Source organism: Melanerpes formicivorus, unplaced genomic scaffold (genome assembly GCF_026170545.1).
Source record: "Melanerpes formicivorus ecotype bairdi unplaced genomic scaffold, bMelFor1.0.p_v2 SCAF_26, whole genome shotgun sequence".
Classification (NCBI taxonomy): Eukaryota; Metazoa; Chordata; class Aves; order Piciformes; family Picidae; genus Melanerpes; species Melanerpes formicivorus.
Window position 1 is genome coordinate 7,811,765 of NW_027142378.1, and position 19,813 is coordinate 7,831,577.

General features: G+C 44.0%; 1 protein-coding gene across 3 annotated transcripts in view; it reads right to left on the minus strand.

Moving 5' to 3' along the window:
* The window catches only part of RAB3GAP2 (RAB3 GTPase activating non-catalytic protein subunit 2), a 50,481-nt gene extending 31,920 nt beyond the window's left edge, over positions 1-18,561 (minus strand). Inside the window, exons 1-10 of one of the 3 annotated variants that reach the window (XM_068153510.1) lie at positions 18,389-18,561; positions 11,048-11,115; positions 9,940-10,063; positions 8,999-9,080; positions 7,121-7,168; positions 6,243-6,318; positions 5,993-6,094; positions 4,803-4,902; positions 2,038-2,130; positions 1,110-1,258 (exon numbers count right to left, since the gene is read on the minus strand). In XM_068153510.1, the coding sequence (XP_068009611.1) occupies positions 1,110-1,258; positions 2,038-2,130; positions 4,803-4,902; positions 5,993-6,094; positions 6,243-6,318; positions 7,121-7,168; positions 8,999-9,080; positions 9,940-10,063; positions 11,048-11,115; positions 18,389-18,497 (951 nt within the window). In that variant the 5' untranslated portion in view covers positions 18,498-18,561. Of the gene's footprint in view, positions 1-1,109; positions 1,259-2,037; positions 2,137-4,802; positions 4,903-5,949; positions 6,095-6,242; positions 6,319-7,120; positions 7,169-8,998; positions 9,081-9,939; positions 10,064-11,047; positions 11,116-18,388 lie in introns of those variants that run through there. The other 2 variants (XM_068153509.1, XM_068153511.1) reach the window with 2 other exon arrangements.
* Between the last annotated feature and the right edge of the window lie 1,252 nt (positions 18,562-19,813).

A 19,813-nucleotide genomic window follows, 5' to 3' on the forward strand; every position in this document is an offset into this window, starting at 1 on the left:
AGAGGGACCTCGACAGGCTGGACAGATGGGCAGAGTCCAGGGCATGAGATTGAACACATCCAAGTGCCGGGTTCTGCACATTGGCCACAACAACCCCATGCAGTGCTACAGGCTGGGGTCAGAGTGGCTGAGAGCAGCCAGGCAGAGAGGGACCTGGGGGTGCTGGTTGATGGTAGGCTGAACATGAGCCTGCAATGTGCCCAGGCAGCCAAGAGGGCCAATGGCATCCTGGCCTGCATTAAGAACAGTGTGGCCAGCAGGAGCAGGGAGGTCATTCTGCCCCTGTACACTGCAATGGTTAGGCCACACCTTGAGTCCTGTGTCCAGTTCTGGGCCCTTCAGTTTAGGAAGGAGGTTGACTTGCTGGAATGAGCCCAGAGAAGGGCAACAAAGTTGGTGAGGGGCTTGGAACACAAGCCCTATGAGGAGGGACTGAGGGAGCTGGGGTTGCTTAGCCTGGAGAGGAGGCAACTCAGGGGTGACCTTATTGCTCTCTACAACTACCTGAAGGGAGGTTGTAGACAGGCAGAGGTTGGTCTCTTCTCCCAGGCAGCCAACACCAGAACAAGAGGACACAATCCCAGGCTGTGCCAGGGGAGGTTTAGGCTGGATGTTAGGAAGAAGTTCTATATAGAGAGAGTGATTGCCCATTGGAATGGGCTGCCTGGGGAGGTGGTGGAGTCACCATCATTGGAGGTGTTCAGGAGGAGACTTGATGGGGTGCTTGGTGCCATGGGTTAGTTGTTTAGGTGGGTTGGATTGGTTGATGGGTCGGACGCGATGACCTTGAAGGTCTCTTCCAACCTGGTTTATTATTATTATTAACAAACCAAACACCTTAAGTTACTTAATTGGCAGTAAACTAGCAGATGAAAAATGAAATTAAAATTCCTTGGCTATCACATTAATTTCAGGATAGAAAATAAAATTTCCCATCAGCAGGAACCTGGGGCAGACATTACTCTCACATCCACTCCACTCCAGTTTCAGAAGATCCAGAAGAAAGAGAAATATCAGCATGAAACGAACATAAGACTACAGAAATACCTGTACAGAAAGAGAAGGATTAATTACCCCAAGTTTCAGCAAGCCAGCTTTGTAGTACATACCTCCAGGGCAAAAAAGAAACCAGTGAAAGGATTGGATCCAACAGTAACATACTGAGACATAGCAGGTGGGCTGTTTTTTATAGCTGCATTATATCCACCTATATTGGAGGCAGTCTTCATTTGATCAAAAGGAGATAGTGTCATGATGCCTAACAAAAAAACATTGAAGTGAATGTCTTCTACTTTCAGAAAAATGGCATGCAATTGCTCTAGAAGCCTAAACATATTCCTGCCTTCTTGACTGACCAGCCAGCCTTCAGGGGAAAGGGAGGAGGAGCAGCTTTAACCACAAAAATAGCAAAGAATACAGCAGAAATAACTCAATCTATTCAGGTTAAGGTATAGTTGGTTTGCTTAGAAAAAAAATTCAACAGATTTCAGCAGCAACAACATATCTATCAAATTCACTTCATCTGCCTCATTTGACCCCCTTCTGACCTCTTGTGTGCTTTTGTGTAAAAGCTAGATACACCTCTGACCTAACAAGAGCCTGGGCTTCTGCAAATTCCTATGCAGCAAACCTTTGAGAGCCCAGAAGTCACTTGGTCTTTCTTGGAAAGGAAGAACATCAAATTTTAGATTATGGGCTAGACTCAGGAAAAACCCATACCAGTCTTAACCTGACAGAGAAACAACATCTGATCTAGTCTCTCTCAGCTGTTTCTTACCAAGCACAAGAGGACAAGACAGATACAGCTGCAACACCCTTTCTCCCCTTACGTGGAACAGCAAAGACTTGCTCAGAAGAGAAAGCAAAATGCTTTTTTGATGATGGTTAATGAGATAACTTACAACCACAGCCTCCTTCCACTATTTATTTCTCTCCACCCAGCACCACAAAGGGCTCTCATCCCAAACTTAACAGCAAAAAAAATATATTCACTCATCACTTAAGCCAAGTGTTTGAAATTAAAACAGGAATGCTTACCAATACTAGCGTGGTCAACAATTGTATCCACATCTTGCAAACCCCATTTCTTGTAAGCTAATGGTGGAGGCTGAACATTCTCATTGCCAGATGCTGCAGCTGACAAAAAGTGAGAAGACACAGCAAAAAATTCCTACTGAGTCAGAGTGCAACAGAAGGAAAAAAACACCTGATGCAATCTGAAGATCTGAAGCCACAAAATATCCTAGTTTTAAATCAACATAGACACATTTAAACACCTACTGACCTAAAATGGCCTTACTGCCTTACTGAAATGAAAACACCTCCTTAAGTGAAGAAAACTGCACATGATATTCCATCACAACTCTATTTTGCACTTGCAGAGAGCTTTGATTTACTGGTCAGTTATGGCTTGATAGGCTGTACAGTTTTTCAATGCTACTAAAACTTATTTCTGTGGTCTGGCCATGTTTTAAGTGGAAACTTCCCTGCCAATGTAGTTGCAAAGTCAGTACATTCACTAGGTACCTAACAGCGTGAGGTAAGAACAGCAACAAAACTAAAGCCATGACTGAAACTCTTCAAAAAAAGTGCTGGGTTCTGCACATTGGCCACAACAACCCCATGCAGAGCTACAGGCTGGGGTCAGAGTGGCTGGAGAGCAGCCAGGCAGAGAGGGACCTGGGGGTGCTGGTTGATGGTAGGATGAACATGAGCCTGCAGTGTGCCCAGGCGGCCAAGAAGGCCAATGGCATCCTGGCCTGCATCAAGAACAGTGTGGCCAGCAGGAGCAGGGAGGTCATTGTGCCCCTGTACACTGCACTGGTTAGGCCACACCTCGAGTCCTGTGTCCAGTTCTGGGCCCCTCAGTTTAGGAAGGAGGTTGACTTGCTGGAGTGTGTCCAGAGAAGGGCAACAAAGTTGGTGAGGGGTTTGGAACACAAGCCCTATGAAGAGAGGCTGAGGTAGCTGGGGTTGCTTAGCCTGGAGGAGACTCAGGGGTGACCTTATAGCTCTCTACAACTACCTGAAGGGGGGTTGTAGACAGGCAGAGGTTGGTCTCTTCTCCTAGGCAACCAGCACCAGAACAAGAGGACACAGTCTCAGGCTGCACCAGGGGAGGTTTAGGCTGGAAGTCAGGAGGAAGTTTTACACAGAGAGAGAGATTGCCCATTGGAATGGGCTGCCTAGGGAGGTGGTGGAGTCGCCATCACTGGAGGTGCTCAGGAGGAGACTTGACAGGGTGCTTGGTTACATGGGTTAGTTGATTAGGTGGTGTTGGATGATAGGTTGGATGCGATGATCTTGAAGGTCTCTTCCAATCTGGTTTATTCTATTCTAAAATATCTATTAGGACAAACATAAATGATCTGGAATGAAAGAAGCTACAGCACTCATAGCTAGCTGTAATATCTGCAAAGTACTTCTCTGTGAATGGTGATCTTCTCTCATTGAAAGAGTATGGCATATTCTGGTTATGAAAGGAAGCAGATGCTGTGATGGGAAATCTCCATCTCCTTTCACATTTGTTGCATGATTCACTGAGTATCAGTTTTTAATGTTCTGATTTACAAGAGTTTTGCTTTTTGTTATACTCTGTGGAAATGATACCTTTTCATTAAAAGCATAAGAAGAGACATTCTTAGATAGACCCAGGGAACCACTTAGCACAGCCTATCAGGATCTGAGCAGAGATAAAGCCAGATGTCTAGGGAAGAATATCAGAACAAGGACATGTATCTGATGCTTCCCCTAAATCAGTTCCTGAAGAGAATTTCTCAGCCATAGGAAAGCTCTAAGCAGTCAGTAAACCTCCATGGGTTGAGATAAAGACAGTTTAAATAGTTAAAGCTGAAGCACACATGCAAGCAAAGCAAAATTCATTCACCACTTCCCATCAGCAGGCAGGTGTTCAGCCATCTCTAGAAATGCACAAGTCACTTGGGAAGTCAAATGCTGTAACTTTTGAACATTGTGCCCATTTCTTCTCCTCTCAGCTTTTACCACCAGGCAAGACATCATACAGTATGAGGTAGCCCTTAGGTCATTTGGGGTCACCTGTCTCAGTGGCATCCCCTCCCCGTCTCTGGTGAACCTGCTCACTGGTGGTGCAGAAACAGCAAATCCTCGATGCTGTGCCAGCACTGTTCAGCAACAGCTAGAACAGCAGGGTGTAACCAATGCCCTTTTCATTACAAATCCAAAACACAGCACCATACCAGGTACCACAAAGAAAACTAACTCCCAGTCAAAACCAGCACATAATAGGATGGTGAGGCATTCAATGCTACCCAGACAACTTGTGCTCAAAGAACATTTTCTTTGGTGGAAGGAATTTCTTGTATGTAGTAAATGCCTATATATTCATGGACAAGAACCTTATAGCTGCCTTCCTACAGGAAGGCTGGAGAGGGACTTTTCATATGGGTGCCTAGCAATAGGACAAGGAAGAAGAGTTTTAAGCTGAGGGACAGTAGGTTTAGACTGGATCTTAGCAAGAAATTCTTCAGTATAAGGGTGGTGAGACTCTAGAATAGGTTGCCCAGGAAGGCTCTGGATGCCTCCTCCCTAGGGGTGTTCAAGGCCAGGATGGATGTGGCCCTGAGCAGCTGAGTCTAGTGGAGAGGCATCACTGCCCATGGCAGGGATTTTGGAGAAGATGATCTCTAAGGTCCCTTCCAACCTAAGCCACTCTATGAATATCCAGATTCCACCTTGATTTGATATTTAAGCAGCAGAACTAAACTTCACTGAATGTGAAGTACCATTAACAGTCAGAAATAAACATTTCCCCTTAAACATACCTCTGGCTACCTGATTGCGACAAGCACGAAGGGACTGAAAGAGGCTGAAACCATCAATGGTCACAATTGCTGCTGGGTACAATATACTTAGTTCTTCATTCTGTGGGGGGGAAAAAAAGTGAGAGAAAGGACAGCAAAAGTAAATTTTAAAAAGTGAATCACTGTTACTATTCTAATAGCTTCTTTTCTGGCTTTTTACACTAGCAACTATACAAAGATGAGGATTACAGCCAGAGAGCTAACATCTAACGAGCCACAGGCAAGAGAGTAAGGCAAAACTAGAAAATTCAGTATTAAAACATCCAATATATGGAGAAGCAGGTTATTCAGGCACTTGGGTTTATATTTTTTTTCAATCTTCTTTCAAGGATTTTTATGTTAGCTTAATATATTCCATGGCTTAGGGAGAAAACACAAAAGTTACAGCAGCGTGGGAAGGACACAGAAAAACAACCTTATCTGGAATGCAAGCATTCAGGTTTTATGAGCCAAATTCAAACTGGATCAGTGCCTGAATTACCACTTGGGCACAAAAATGCTCATTTGGTAACATAAATTCAAGACTCAAATTCCTCAATGCTTCTGTATTTCAGAACTGCTCCCAAAATGTCATGCGGAATTACGTGAGCATTCATATAAAGCAAACTTGGAAACTTCTGCAGCTTCATTAGTTTTCTGAGTAAGCATGCCCAGCAGAGCCAAGAGCAAAGAAAGCTGGCTTGAACCACTAATAGCCTGAGCTCTGCAAGAGCCTTCTCTGCAGAAATATTCACAATGATGTGCAGGTTCCAAGCACTACCTCCCATAAAGATTGTTTTTGTTTTCAGCTATCTTCTCTGAGAAGGTAATTTCTTATCAATGAGTACACACAGCTCTTGGCATCCATCAAGTGGCATATTCTCCTTTCATCAACACCTTATCATAATTTGTGTACATAAATGAATGAAGCCTCCCTACACAAGGCTACCACAGAGAAAACCAGAACAAACCTACAGAGCTAACTAACTGCTAAAACCAATACATTCTGAATCAAACTATACAGGCACGAGCAAGAAATCCACAGAGTCTCTTGTTCTAAGAAGTTGTCCATCCCATCAAAAACTGGTAAAGGACACAGAGGATTCACAGAGAAGACTCCCTTCCATACCCCATAACAATGCCACTTCGCTTTTGAAATAATCTGACAAAACCTGTTCTGTGACACCAGGATGCCTGGGAATTTCATAGGTTCTGCACTTAAGCTGTAGGACAGGATCTTCATTTAAAAGCTGCGCGAGAAGCAGCACTCCACTCTAGAAGAGAAAGGATGATAAGGCATGAATGTTACTGTCCCTTTTCTGAGGGAAGGCAAAAAACACTCCCTGTAGAAACAGAAGTTTCACAGAAATAGCTGTTTAATACAGTCACTTGCTTGTGTATCTGTCACACTGAGAAACCTACCTCAGTGTAAAAACGGACATAGCCAGAGGTGAAGCCAACCACAATGCAGGTCCAGTCAGGACGACCTGTGGAACTCCTGTTTCACAAAGATATACCAGAAGTTAAAAAACAAATCCTTTTCTCAATAGCTTAGAGCAGAAGTCTTAGGGGAGGCCTTATTACCATGTACCAGTACATAACAGGTGGCTACCCAGAGGATGGAGACTCCATTCTTACAAGGAGTCCCAAAGAAAAGACAAGGGGCAATAGGTACAAGTTACTCCTGGGGAGATTCTGATTAGAATCCAGGAGAAAACTTTTTCCCTGTGGGAACAGTTAGACATTGGCATAATCTCCCAAGAGAAGTAGAAGATTCCCCTATGTTGGTCAGTTTTAAGACTCAGCTTGACAGGGCCATATCATTTAAACTACACTATCACTGTACCTGAAGGGAGGGTGTAGCCAGGTGGGGGTTGGTCTCTTCTCCCAGGCAACCAGCATCAGAATAAGAGGACACAGTCTCAAGCTGTGCCAGGGGAAGTTTAGGCTAGATGTTAGGAAGTAGTTCTTCATAGAAAGAGTGATTGGCCATTGGAATGGGCTGCCCAGTGAGGTGATGGGGTCACCATCACTGGAGGTGTTTAGGAAGAGACTGGATGGGGTGCTTGGTGCCATGGTTTAGTTGATTAGATAGTGTTGGATGATAGGTTGGACTCGATCTCAAAGGTCTCTTCCAACCTGGTTAATTCTATTCTATTCTCACCACCCTCAGTGTATCACCTAGAAAGGTTGGACCAGATGAGCCTTGGGGTCCCTTCCAACCTGGCATTCTGTGATTCTATAAAAAGTGTAATGTAAGGAGACTGATGATGCATGTACATAAGAACATCAATCCTTACCTCTTCTGACTTGCCAGTGGGATACACAATACACTACTCACACGTTCACTAGAAACAGAAAGATGAAACAAGTAAGTGTACTTTTCTGGAGCTGTGAACTTTGGCTGAATACATCTTGACAAGTCAGCATTTCAATATTTTAAGAATATATTACAGCAGCACACCATATATCAAATTGATACCATAGATCAAAACACCTCAAACTCTTTCATTTTAAAGACATTTTCATTTACTGGTTCAAGAGTGCCTAAACAGAATGCATGAGTGCTTACTACACCTTGCTAGTGCTGTCTTTCATCATTCACAGGCTTTTTATTCTGCCAGTACTCTTCAGGTTAAACCTCACGTGCCTAAAGGTGTTTTTTATTCTGCTCCATCATGACACACCAAAACCAACCACTCTTCAAAACAAAACAAAAACCCCCAACCAACTACTGAACCATACTTATCAAAATTGATTTTTGAAGTACATTATGCAATTAGGTAGACTTTACATACATTGCAATTCACTGCTTTATAATTCAACAGCATTTAAAGGGCTTATGTGGTCTTCCCAGTCAATGCAATAACAGAACATGCTCAATGCATGGCAGGCAAAGCATGCAGAAGGCAAACAGGTAAGCAGGCCTCAATATTTCAAATCAAAAGTTATTTAACTGTTACCATGAGAGAATGATTTACACTGTCTGGGGAAACAGAAGCAGTACAAAGGTTTTATGAAAGCACATGTAAATTCAAGAGGACATCCCAAACAGCACTTAAACATGCCTGCAGTACTGGTGATTGTTTGCATTTCAGGTCCCCTCCATTCCCCAAGGAGTGATTAGATAAATCAGGCTAGACAATTACAGGAAAAAAAGCTTTTCTCTAAATGCAAGTCTGACATGAGTTGCAATTCAACTCCCAAGCAGTGTTTTGTGTTTCAGTGAAATCTCATCTTCCAATAGCAAAGACAAGTTTCCTGACAGTCGGCTGCTCACTGCCATATTTTAACTTCCACAGAAATAGAACCCTTTCTAAAATAAATGACAGGGCAATTTCAGTGGCAATAAGGAGGAAAAAAAAACACCATGAAGAGATGCACACAAAACAGTTTGAATGTGTGGCAGTACCAGTTTTATGAAACAAGGCCTGTGATTTGTACAGATTGGAGAGAAGCTGATTAAGTCAGCACCTCCTGCAGCTCGACAGAAGGTTGAAGCCAAAAGGGAACGTGTTCAAAGGCAGATAAGCAACTCAAGGCTGCAAACTTAATAACTAAATGCATATGGGTGATTGGAGCAAGCATCTGTCTGGTTATTTGCAGAGAGAGAGAGAACAGAAATATTGAATAAATACCAAATGTATGACCATAAGAAAATCTTCCAAGTCCCTAAGTGATGTGGCACCCCAAACCATTTCTTGGTCAGAGAGATGGCTTCTTTGCTTGAGATTTTGTAAATGAAGTGGTCTCTAAAGTAACTTCATATGGTTTCAGTTGCAACATCCCCAAACAAAATTTCAGTTCTACTATAAAAGTAGGCTTTTAAAAAAGGGTACTTAATTTTTTTTCCCCTTCCCTTTCAGAATAGGAACTTGTAAAAAGCATGACAACCCAAATCTCTTAAGATGTCTACATTACAAGCAAACTTTGCACTGAAGAGTGCCTCTGTTTGGATGGACATGCCCTGAGATATCACACTACACATGAAAAGTGACCTTTGCAGACAGTGTTTGTGATCACACAAATTACTCCATGTCTGTTTTTTACCAGTAAAACACGTAAGACCATGACTGCACAGGGATTAAGGAAAAAAGAAGTACAAATTAAAAGTGTGATGCTACTAACAATTAAGCATGAAAACGGCATTTCAGTCACAGCTGCATTTCAACACCTACCCTTCTTCAACATTCAGAGAGCCACTCCAGCCAACAGCATATTGCATTTCCTCTTTTCCCTTGTCACTCTGCTTCCATTTGGCTGCCATTAAGAATAAAGACACCATCTATAAAATTACAATGGTTTTGCATCTCACAATTGCAGTCCTCCTCCTAATCTTTGTCTTCTGTACAATACACCCGCACCATGCTTGGATTAAGCAGCAGTTATGAACCTTGAAGGCCATAAAAAGATGACATTTTTACTGAGCTTCCTAAAAAATTCTTATGCTTTCTTTGAAATGCACATGGAACAACACACCATGCAATGCTGAAATGCCCAGTTTCACTCAGAAAGATCTATACAGTAGTAACTACTTCATCAAATGTTTAAAAGTTCAATTCCTGAAACAGGGGTCCTTAGAAGAGAAATACAATGCAAGGGCAAACTTCTGAGCAGCTTACAAATGACAATTTCACCTCCTAAGAAGGACATGGGAATCCTGCATTAAAACTGATTTGTTTTCTAAAGTTAGTGCACCATGCCATTTGTCTGACACCCAAAACCTAAGCCATAGGGACACGTCTGCCACTGTGTGGTACAGTTCATAGATTCCTAGAATGGTTTAGGTTGGAGGTGAGGAGAAAGTTCTTCCCAGAAAGAGTAATTGGCCATTGGAATGGGCTGCCCAGGGAGGTGGTGGAGTCACCATCCTTGGAGGTGTTCAAAAAGGGACTGGATGTGGCACTTGAAGCCATGGTTTAGTTAGTCATGAGGTACTGGGTGATAGGTTGGACTTGATGATCTCTGAGGTCTTTTCCAACCTTATTGATTCTATGATAAAACACCAGAAAATTCTTTAAGGTATGAATTGGGAGGTAAGCAAGTAGAAGGGGAACAAATTTGATCCTGCTTACTGTGAAGAGTACTAGCATATACACTTAGCACAACGCATACTTACGCACTAAAAAGACCGCTTTCTGCTCATTAGCTATCACCATCAGGTCATTTGTGGGTGATAAGGACAATACACAGTCCTGAAGCCAGTAATTTCTCTGATTCTTGGAATTAGACTCCTCTTCTTCCTACAGGTAAAGCTTTAGTTAATGTACAGAACCATGTTTAAACATAGCAGAACTTGTAAGATTTATGACCACAATTTGGCTCGCACTTGATCCCAGTACTGGATGGGCTATTACTTATCGAGTCAGGAGAGCTCCAAGTGGCATGAAAAGCCATCAGAAATGCATCAACTTTGCATTAGTTCTGTGTGTTTACAAACCAGAAAAAACAAAGAAGTACTCCTCACTAACTCTACTCCTTGCAATCTGTCAAAGTGACACTAGAAGAATTGAGACTTGAAGTTTTATTGTGAATTATTAGATTGGAAAGAATCTCTCTAGTTCTTCTCACTATAATCCATACTCAAAATGAAGAATTCACCCAAGCTCATTAACTGACCAACATTAAATATATGCATACCCAGAGAAAGAAACAAAGATGGCATTCCCACTACAGCCATGCAACAACATGCTCTAGCAGTTGCAACATGCACCAGGTACCCTGTGCCTTTCCACAACAAGGAACTTCACAAAGAAATAACTTCAAAACTAGTAAGTGCCAAGTTTTAAGTAAAGACTTGAATACCATTGTTGCACATAAAAGCAAAGAGATTGCATCTTTATTCCTCAGAGCAACAAGCCAAATATTTGCTTGGAGAACAAACAAGATAATAGGTGTTGAGGAGAGTGTTACAGGTCTTCCAGAGGTGATGACCCTTCTATCTTAGTTCCATCCTCTTATCTTCAATACAGCAATACAAAAACTTTCCCTTGTCCACAGCCTCCATTTCCACAGCCACAAATTCAATCCTACCTCCTCCTAGCTTTCCAAAATACAACTCCATCCTCTACTACCTCAAATCAATTAGGCACAGATAAAACAACTTCAGCATGATGATCTTCTAATCTGTGATTTCTTCAGTTGCAATCAATTTGAATCTACTTGAGAATATACAAATTTATTCACAGCACTTAGTTGGCAATGAAAACTCATATATATGAGCTTACAGGTTCTTGTGATTCTGCTTCATCCCAGGCTCCCCAGCCATCATTTTCCCAGCTTGTTGATTTGCTTGCTGTAAGTGAAAAAAAAAGATTTGTCAGACAAACACAGCACAGGCAACACAGAACACAATTAAAAGGAATTATTGGTGGTTGCTTTCCTTTCCCTGCAAATGCACTGCAACTTCACTTATGGCAGAGACTAAACAAGTACTACAGAAAGAATCATGAAGTGGCAGAAATGGCTCTCTTATTTTTCTGTATTTACTTCCACTTTGGACACTATGGAAAAGCAGTAACAGAAAATGCAATCTAGGTACAAACTGGAAAACAGATGCTAACAACTTCTGACTCAAGTTTTAAGCAAGCATGGTTTTGCCATTTTGGATGGTCAAAAAGTACAGAGAAGGAGGTTAGTATCAAGAACACTCCAGTTTTATTTGGTTTGAAAAGGCTGGCTCCTCTACCACCAAGCAAAGGCAGAACCCAATATGGCAAACCAGAAATCTGTATTTTGTTTGTTTAGGCTGATTTGTAAGCTTTTGTGTGGGTAATGAAGACAAAACACTGGAAGTACTTTATCTTGAGAGAGAAACTTTTCATGGATGCTGTTGAACACTCCAGGAGCAACCTTTGTTAAAACTGAAGGGTCTGTACCATCTCTGAGGTCTTTTCCAACCTGGTTGATTCTATGATCTATAGAGTGGGCAAGTCAGCCCTTTTTACTGCATCATCATCAATACAGATCTGACCACAGAGTTATTTTAGACATAATTATATAAGCCACAAGCTTCCAAGGCTCAGTCTCATCTTTGTCTTTGAGGATGAGAATTTTCCAGTGTACAAATGTATGAGGGAGAGTTACAGCAAATCCTGTTGAACCACAAGAAGAAAATAGTAACTCACTTGAATGTTTGGTTTAGGATAACCAACAAAATTCTACTTCTGTTTGCATTTTATTATCTCAAAAGGCAACAAAACCTCCTCCCCACAAAATTCTTGGAGAAAAGAAATCTGTCAGTGTGACACAGTCCAGAGAGAAACATTACAGTTTCATAGTTTCATTCAGGGTTGGAAGGGACCACAAGGATCATCTAGTTCCAACCCCCCTGCCATGGGCAGGGACACCCTACACTAGATCAGGCTGGCCAGAGCCTCATCCAGCCTGCTCTTAAACACCCCCAGGGACGAGGCCTCGACCACCTCCCTGGACAACCCATTCCAGGGTCTCCAATGCCATCCCTACAACACAGAGCAGACCAACCTTTCTAAGAAACCCCAGCCACATCAATTCTGAGACTGAACACTCAAAACTGTGAGGCTTCTTGCTGTGTCTTTGTAGAGAGGCACATTTTCACAGTGGTTGTCATCTTCCACGGATGAAGCCAGATCAATCATAATATCATTCAGGGTTGGAAAGGACCACAAGGATCAGCTAGTTCCAACCCCCCTGCCATGGGCAGGGACACCCCACACTAGATCAGGCTGGACAGAGCCTCAGCCAGCCTGGGCTTAAACACCTCCAGGGACGGGGCCTCAACCACCTCCCTGGACAACCCATTCCAGGGTTTCACCACTCTCATGGTGAAGAACCTCCTTCTCACATGGTTGGAAAAATGAGGTAATGGGGAGGCACCATCCCACTAAAGCAGCTGCAGAGATCTTTCAGAACCTGTGACCTGCTCTGCAAAATGAGCATCTCCTCCAGCTTACAAGGGTGCACAAGCTTGCTCCTTCATATCCATCCTCCCCATCACATAGAATGCCCCTGCATGCACTAATCATATGCATTTCTCAGTCCCCTGCACAGATTCTTTCTTCTCTTCCACACAATAAAGTCTAGGAGAGAGGAGAAAGGGAGTGCGGTGACATTCACGGTTAGAGCATTTGTTTCCTAGTAGCTGTTACATGTGATGAAGCCCTGCTTTTCCAGAGATGGCTGAACACCTGCCTGCCAGTGGAAAGAGGTGAAGGAATTCCTTGTTCCATTTTGCTTGTGTGCAGGTCCTTTGCTTTATCTATTAAAACTGTGTTTGTCTCAACCCACAAGTACCCTCACTTTTACCCTTTCGATTCTCTTCCCTCTCCTGCTGTGGGGGAAGTAAGCAAACAGCTGTGTGGTGTTAGCTGCCTACCAGGATTAAATCACAACACTTAAACACATGTGTGCAGTTTGTCTGGTTTATGATCTTACAGCTTGCTTTCCATCTCTGCTTTAAGAATCTATAACATTAATATGTAATAATGCAAGAAGTTATTGCATAAGTGCAAAAGTTGGTTTTTTTCTCTCCTATATATGCTGCAATTCTGACACAACTAGACTGCATAAATAGTGAAGAGAGAGAAGTAATTTCTTATCTCTTCAGGCCAAGGAATTGTAAATATAGTTTAGGAGCTTCTTGCTATTCAGTAATCACAAACCACTTTTAGCCCATTTAGTCCCAAAGCTCCTCCAATATGAGGACAGGCAAATGTATTAGGGTGTTTTGCCAGCATTACTAAGAAGTCCCTTTGGAGACTAGTATTACGTTTGCTTTCTCTTATCACTTCAGACATTCATAAGTGGGCGGAAAAGAATATTACATTTAAATTAAGTTAGCTCAGTAATCTGAAAAAAAAAATAATCACTTGAGCAATTTCTCTTCCTTTAGATGGTCACAACAGCTTTAAACAGAGTAAAAAGTGACTAAAAATAAGCCAGCTACAACATAGATTCTTAAAAGTAATGCTGCAAATCTCCACGGTTCACAGTTGTAACAACTTCAAACCCAAAGTTTGAGGTACAACAGCAGGGGGAAGCTTTGTGATGAGAGAATCACAAAGCACAGGAAACAAATGAAACAGAGTTTCAGCTCTCTTTCAGGAGCAAGTGGCAGGTTAAGTTAGGAGGAAGTCTATGCAACAGAAGAGGGGCAAAAGCAGCAAAAAGCTCAGGTGCAAAGACAATTTGGGCAAAGCACTCTGACAGCCTTCTGAGGTGTGTTAGGAGCACCTCATTTAATTTTCTCCCCTCTCAGAACAATTACAAATGTGCCACAATGCAGGTAGAGCAGGTATTTTTATGGTATTTCATGTGAAATCTGAAAGAAAGGAATCTTAAATGTCTATAATGCAATCTGGAGAGGATAAATCTGATTAAAGAGCCAATACAAAAGAGCTTGTCAGAAGATTCTTCAATAGTAAAATACTAAACTCAATAAGAGGGATACAGAAACAGTTGAGAACAACCCTGCTGCTAAATGCAATCTGCAATTTGATTTTGCAATGTTGTTTTCCCCTTTGTAACCTTGTTTGTAACTCTGAAATAAAAAGCCTGGCCTTCTGTATTTCTGAATTAAATCAGCTGATCCAGACACAGCATAGCATGCCAGCACAACTCCAAAGATGTTCTGGGCCAAAGAGCACTTTTAAGAAAGCTGTCAGCAGAGATGGATTTTTCAGAAGAGTTTCTCCACCAGGCTTAAGATACCACTTCTCCTGTATAAAGAAGCAGTAAAGTAACACCTCACAGCTCTATCCAACTTCCCCGAATCACAGAACTGGGGTTTCTTTAATCCCCAAATAAGCAGCAGCATGCCAAAACTGTGTGCTGTGCTGAACTGACCAGGTCACTATCACAGATGCCGGTATCATCGCTTAGGAACTCCCAAGGACAGCTTTGGTTTGGGGTTTTTCTTCTAATTAACTCCATTTAGGTAATGGAAGATAAACATAATTTAGAACTAAAAATACATGCAGACAAGTACCAATATTTTTACTTCATTTTAACCCCCACAAAGTTCAGCTACAACAGTCCTACTCGGCTGTGTCACTGAATTGCTGTCATTAAGCCTACCAAATGTTTTAAAACACACATTTCAAGTGTGGAGTCCACTAGGAGAACAGACAAACACATCACTTCAGATAAACTGTAGGTAAATTGCTCACACTTTGTGGCTTTATTGCCCAGTTTACTGCTCTTCTCTGTTAAATACATATTAGTTTCTTAAAGCTAATATTCTGGTCTGCCTGTGAAGCTTTATCACATCCTTCAAATAAGATGGATGTATTACAGTATCACAGTATCGCTTAGGTTGGAAAGGACCTCGAGGATCATCGAGTCCAACCTATCAACACAGACCCCATGACTAGACCATGGCACCAAGTGCCATGTCCAATCTCCTCTTGAACGCCTCCAGGGTGGATGACTCAACCACCTCCCTGAGCAACCCGTTCCAATGACGAATGACTCGCTCGGTGAAGAACTTCCTCCTCACCTCGAGTCTAAACCTCCCCTGGCGCAGCTTGAGACTGTGTCCCCTTGTTCTGGTGCCAGTTGCCTGGGAGAAGAGGCCAACCCCTTCCTGGCTACAACCACCTTTCAGGTAGTTGTAGAGGGCAATGAGGTCACCCCTGAGCCTCCTCTTCTCCAGGCTAAACAATCCCAGCTCCCTCAGCCTCTCCCCAGAGGGCTTGTGTTCAAGGCCTCTCCCCAGCCTTGTTGCCCTTCTCTGGACACGTTCAAGTGTTTCGATGTCCTTCTTAAACTGAGGGGCCCAGTATTCACTCATTCATGTGTGCCTTATTATAGACAGCTGTATAATGCAGTTAGCTGTTACAGCTGTTTGCTGATCTAGTCAACACACATCCCAAAACTTCAACACAAGCTGTCAAATTAAATGCCATGTAAATACTTTCTATTCCCAGTATAGGCGCAGTTGCAACAGCAGTTTTCAAAGCCACTTAAACACCACTAGGCTCAGGCTCCACAGAGGATTTGTGCCTCATTATTACAGTTTACTTTCCCCACTTTCTCCTGCTTTATTAGTCCTGTTCATTGTAATTTGGAAAAGCATTTCAAACCCTTTTTTCCTAAACAGTAAATGTGTGGGAACTCCATATCAAGCACCTTTTACCAGCTTACTCCATAATACCATTGTTATTTAAGTCATGAGAGGTAAGATCCACCCCAACATCATTTATTTTAATACATACAAGTCAAAAGTCGTTATATTTTGCTTCATGGCAGATGAATGGTTCTCTCAAACAGTATATGAGTAGTTCTTAAGTCATTTCAGCATTACATTTTTAGCAATCTTAGCATATGATTGCATAACACAAGCAAGAATGGAATGAGTTCTGCTGAGGTTTGCTGAGGTAGCAGACGTCTGCAGAACCGACCTTACACAAGGTTCAAAGGAGGAGGCTTTTCTCTTCCTCCCCAGTTTACCAGACAAGGATATCCTTTGCACAAACTGTTGAGCTACAGAAAAAGATGAAGTTTTAGTTGTCAGGATGCTTTCCATCAGCTCCTTCTACTGTGAAACGTGTTTAAATGTTTACCTGCACAAAGGAAGGAAAACTGATGGTAAAGTTCCCTCAGACTGAAAATGCAGATTTTTTTCCTCAAGTCAGTTACTGACATGTACATTTTTAATAGATGCAGCATTTTGATAACCCTTTTTTGAATTAAACTTGAAACTGACAACCTAGGTGAAATTACTAGGAATAAATGAAAGATGCTACTATATCAAATACAACTAGGTGAGAAGAGGCAGCTTTTATAGTCATACCAAGGACACCAAACTTCAAGTTTTAAGTCCCAGTGCTTTAGGAATGTGGACTTCTGGCATTTTTAGAAGCAAACATATTTATCTAAGATGCATCTTTTAAAAGCTTTTACAATAGTCATCCTAGATTTTAGTGGAGCAAATACACTCACAGAAAACATTTCAGAAACACACAAAGGCATTACAGTCTTGGCTTTCATTTTCAGTATTCAGGAGGCACTAACAGGGCCCTGCCAGTTCCAAAACCCTTCCTTTAGATACAGATGATACTAAAACAAAATCCATATGGAAACTGTGTGCATTTTTCAGAGCATTATCAGAGTCAAACACTAAGTACATAACTGTTTCCTACCAGAAGTTTTGGGCAAGGAGGGCTGACTGTAAAGTTCTTCCAGAATTACTTTAAGTGTAGTTCAACAATAAATTCAATTTGAATATAAAAAGCAAGCAGTAATAAAAGAGGACAACGTGCATACAGAAGTTTGAGTGGCAAAGCAAACTAGCTGAACACACAGTGTGCTTGTGAAACTTTTTTGTGATTGCTGCAGCATCTTTTTACCAGGACCTGTACTGACAGGACAAGGACCAACAGTTATAAACAGAAAGGGGGTATATTTAAATTGAATGTAACCAAGAAATTGTTTACAATTAAGGTGGTGAGACACTAGAACAAGTTGCCCAGAGAAGTTATATATGTCCCATTACTGCAAGCATCAAGGTCAGGGTAGATGGGACTTCAAGCAACCCAGTCTAGAGAAAGATGTCCCTAACCATGGCAGGGGGTTAGACTCAGACAGACTTTCAAGGTCTCTTCCAACACAAACTGTCCTACTACCTGCCACTCTTAATTGCCTCACAGACCTTCTAAGCATTTAAAATAGGCATTCTGATGCTTCCTCTCATAGATGTTCACAGCTGAAAGGACTCCACCAGCACCCACATTAACCTCTTTAAGCACTTTCTTTCCATGCTGTTGCCAGAAAACCCAAAACATAAGGCAAATAAAGTTCCACCAGACAGCACTAACAACATACAGTTCAGTTTCATTTCCCTCTACTCCTCTGTTGAGAACACTGCTTCTACGCCAGGCAGCTCAGCTTTCAGCATGCACAGCCTCATGCAATCAAAATCTAGAGCACAACTTCAGACTGCAGTTGCTGCAAGATGCCTTTTAAGCCGCCAAACTAAATGTTCAGTCTGCTTTCTGCGCGTTTTACATCATTAGACGAGCCTGCACGCACGTTTGGTAACTTCCCTAGAACATCTTCAGACAACTGCACTTCACTTAGCTGGGAAATCCAAACTGCGGTCTCTGCGTTTGTGCTACACACAGTCTGTGGCCAAAGGGCTTCGCCGACACGCTACAGAATAAGGACCGACGGCTGAGAACAGCCCAACACCAGCAACTTCCGGACACCCGAAAGTTTGAGCTTCTCTGGGAGTATGTGGCACCCGCAGCAGGACAGCCACGCTTTACAAGCCTCTGTCGCTGCAAGGAAGTCGAGCGCTCAGCTCTCGGCGGCTGACTCTCCACACGCCCCTGGCAGACCCTTGAGCGGACAGGGACAGCTGGGAAAGCGCGGACGAGGGAGCCCAGCGCGCAGCCGGCTGCCTCGGCCTCACCGTCATGCAGCCCCGGCTTGTGGCCACCGGGAAGGGGCGCACAGCGCCCTCGCTGGCTCCCTCCCAAGAGGGAGCCCCAAGGGGACCGCGGGGCACAGCCTCGTCAGCACTGCCGCTTCCCCAGGCCGGGCCGAAGCGGGCCCCCAGTTCAGCCCACAGCGCGGGGAGGACTCACCGCCCTCCTTGCCAGCCGCGGCCTTGCCCTGGCGACGGTTCGGGCACAGGAAGTCGCGAGCCGCCTCCAGGTCCTGAAAGTGGCCGAAGGGAACCAGGGAACACGACATGGTGCCGGTACCACCTCCAGTGCCACAGCCGGAGCTGCCACCCAACCCGGAAGCGGTCGCACTCTTCCCTCCTTTCTTCCCTCCCGGTGTCGCGCAGCCCTGCGCAGTGCGCATGCGCGCTCCGTAGCGCCGCAGGAGCCGGCGCCGGCGCTCGGCGGCCGGTGACTGCTGCGGGAGGTGTGGGGTTTTGTTCCCTTCGGCTCGGGCGAGCAGTGGGAGTGGGTTTGGGGCTGAGTCGGCTGTGGCTGCCTCTCGGGTTCCCTCTTCAGGGATCCCGCCCCAGCGACCGGGATCGCGCTCCTCCGCCGGGCAGCGACGTGGCTGCTGGCAGTCACATAGCTGTGGCTCAGCGTAGAGACCGAAGAGGCGGGATCGGCGCTGTCGGACGCTGCCTCCCCACTGCTGTTCTTGAGGGGAACGGCAGGCGATGTGTTGTGCTTGTGCTTTTTCCTTGAGCCTGCAGCGGGACGGGGCCGCCCGTGCGGTCTTGTCCCGGACACGGCGGCTGGGGATACAAGCTGGCGTACGGCTGCAGCCCGCGGGGCTGGCCCCGCTCCGGGCCCGGCCACTGGCACCCGGCTGCGCCTGGGAACACCCAGCCGCGCCTGTGAACACACAGCCTTGCCTCTGAACACCCAGCCTGCCCCGGGGCAGGGCTAGAAACATCAAGATTAGCTGCTGCTGTTGCAGACAGTTTATGAAATTCAGTAAAGATTGTATTTGAGGAACAGAGGATGGAAAGATCATAGTATCATTCAGGGTTGGAAGGGACCACAAGGATCATCTAGTTCCAACCCCCCTGCCATGGGCAGGGACACCCCACACTAGATCAGGCTGGCCAGAGCCTCATCCAGCCTGCTCTTAAACACCTCCAGGGACGGGGCCTCGACCACCTCCCTGGACAACACATTCCAGGGCTTCACCACTCTCATGGGGAAGAACCTCCTCCTCACATCTAGCCTGAATCTCCCCGCCTCCAGCTTCATTCCATTCCCCCTAGTCCTATCACTACCTGAGATCCTGAGAAGTCCTTCCCCAGCCTTCCTGTAGGCCCCCATGCACTTCATATTTCTCTTTTCCTATGTGTCACATTTCTTGCCTATAGAAAAAATTTATTCTAACCTGGCTTTGTGAAGAGAAAACAACATACTGGAGGAATTACTTCCATTTTGTCCCCCAGATTAGCTGTTCTAACTCACAGCAAAGGCAGGGCAGGACCAAAGAGAGGGAGTGCCAAAGACTATGTCTCTTCTGATCATTTTGAGCTGGGTTAAGTCTAGATATAAGCATCCTTTTTTCCTTTCTATGGATTTAGG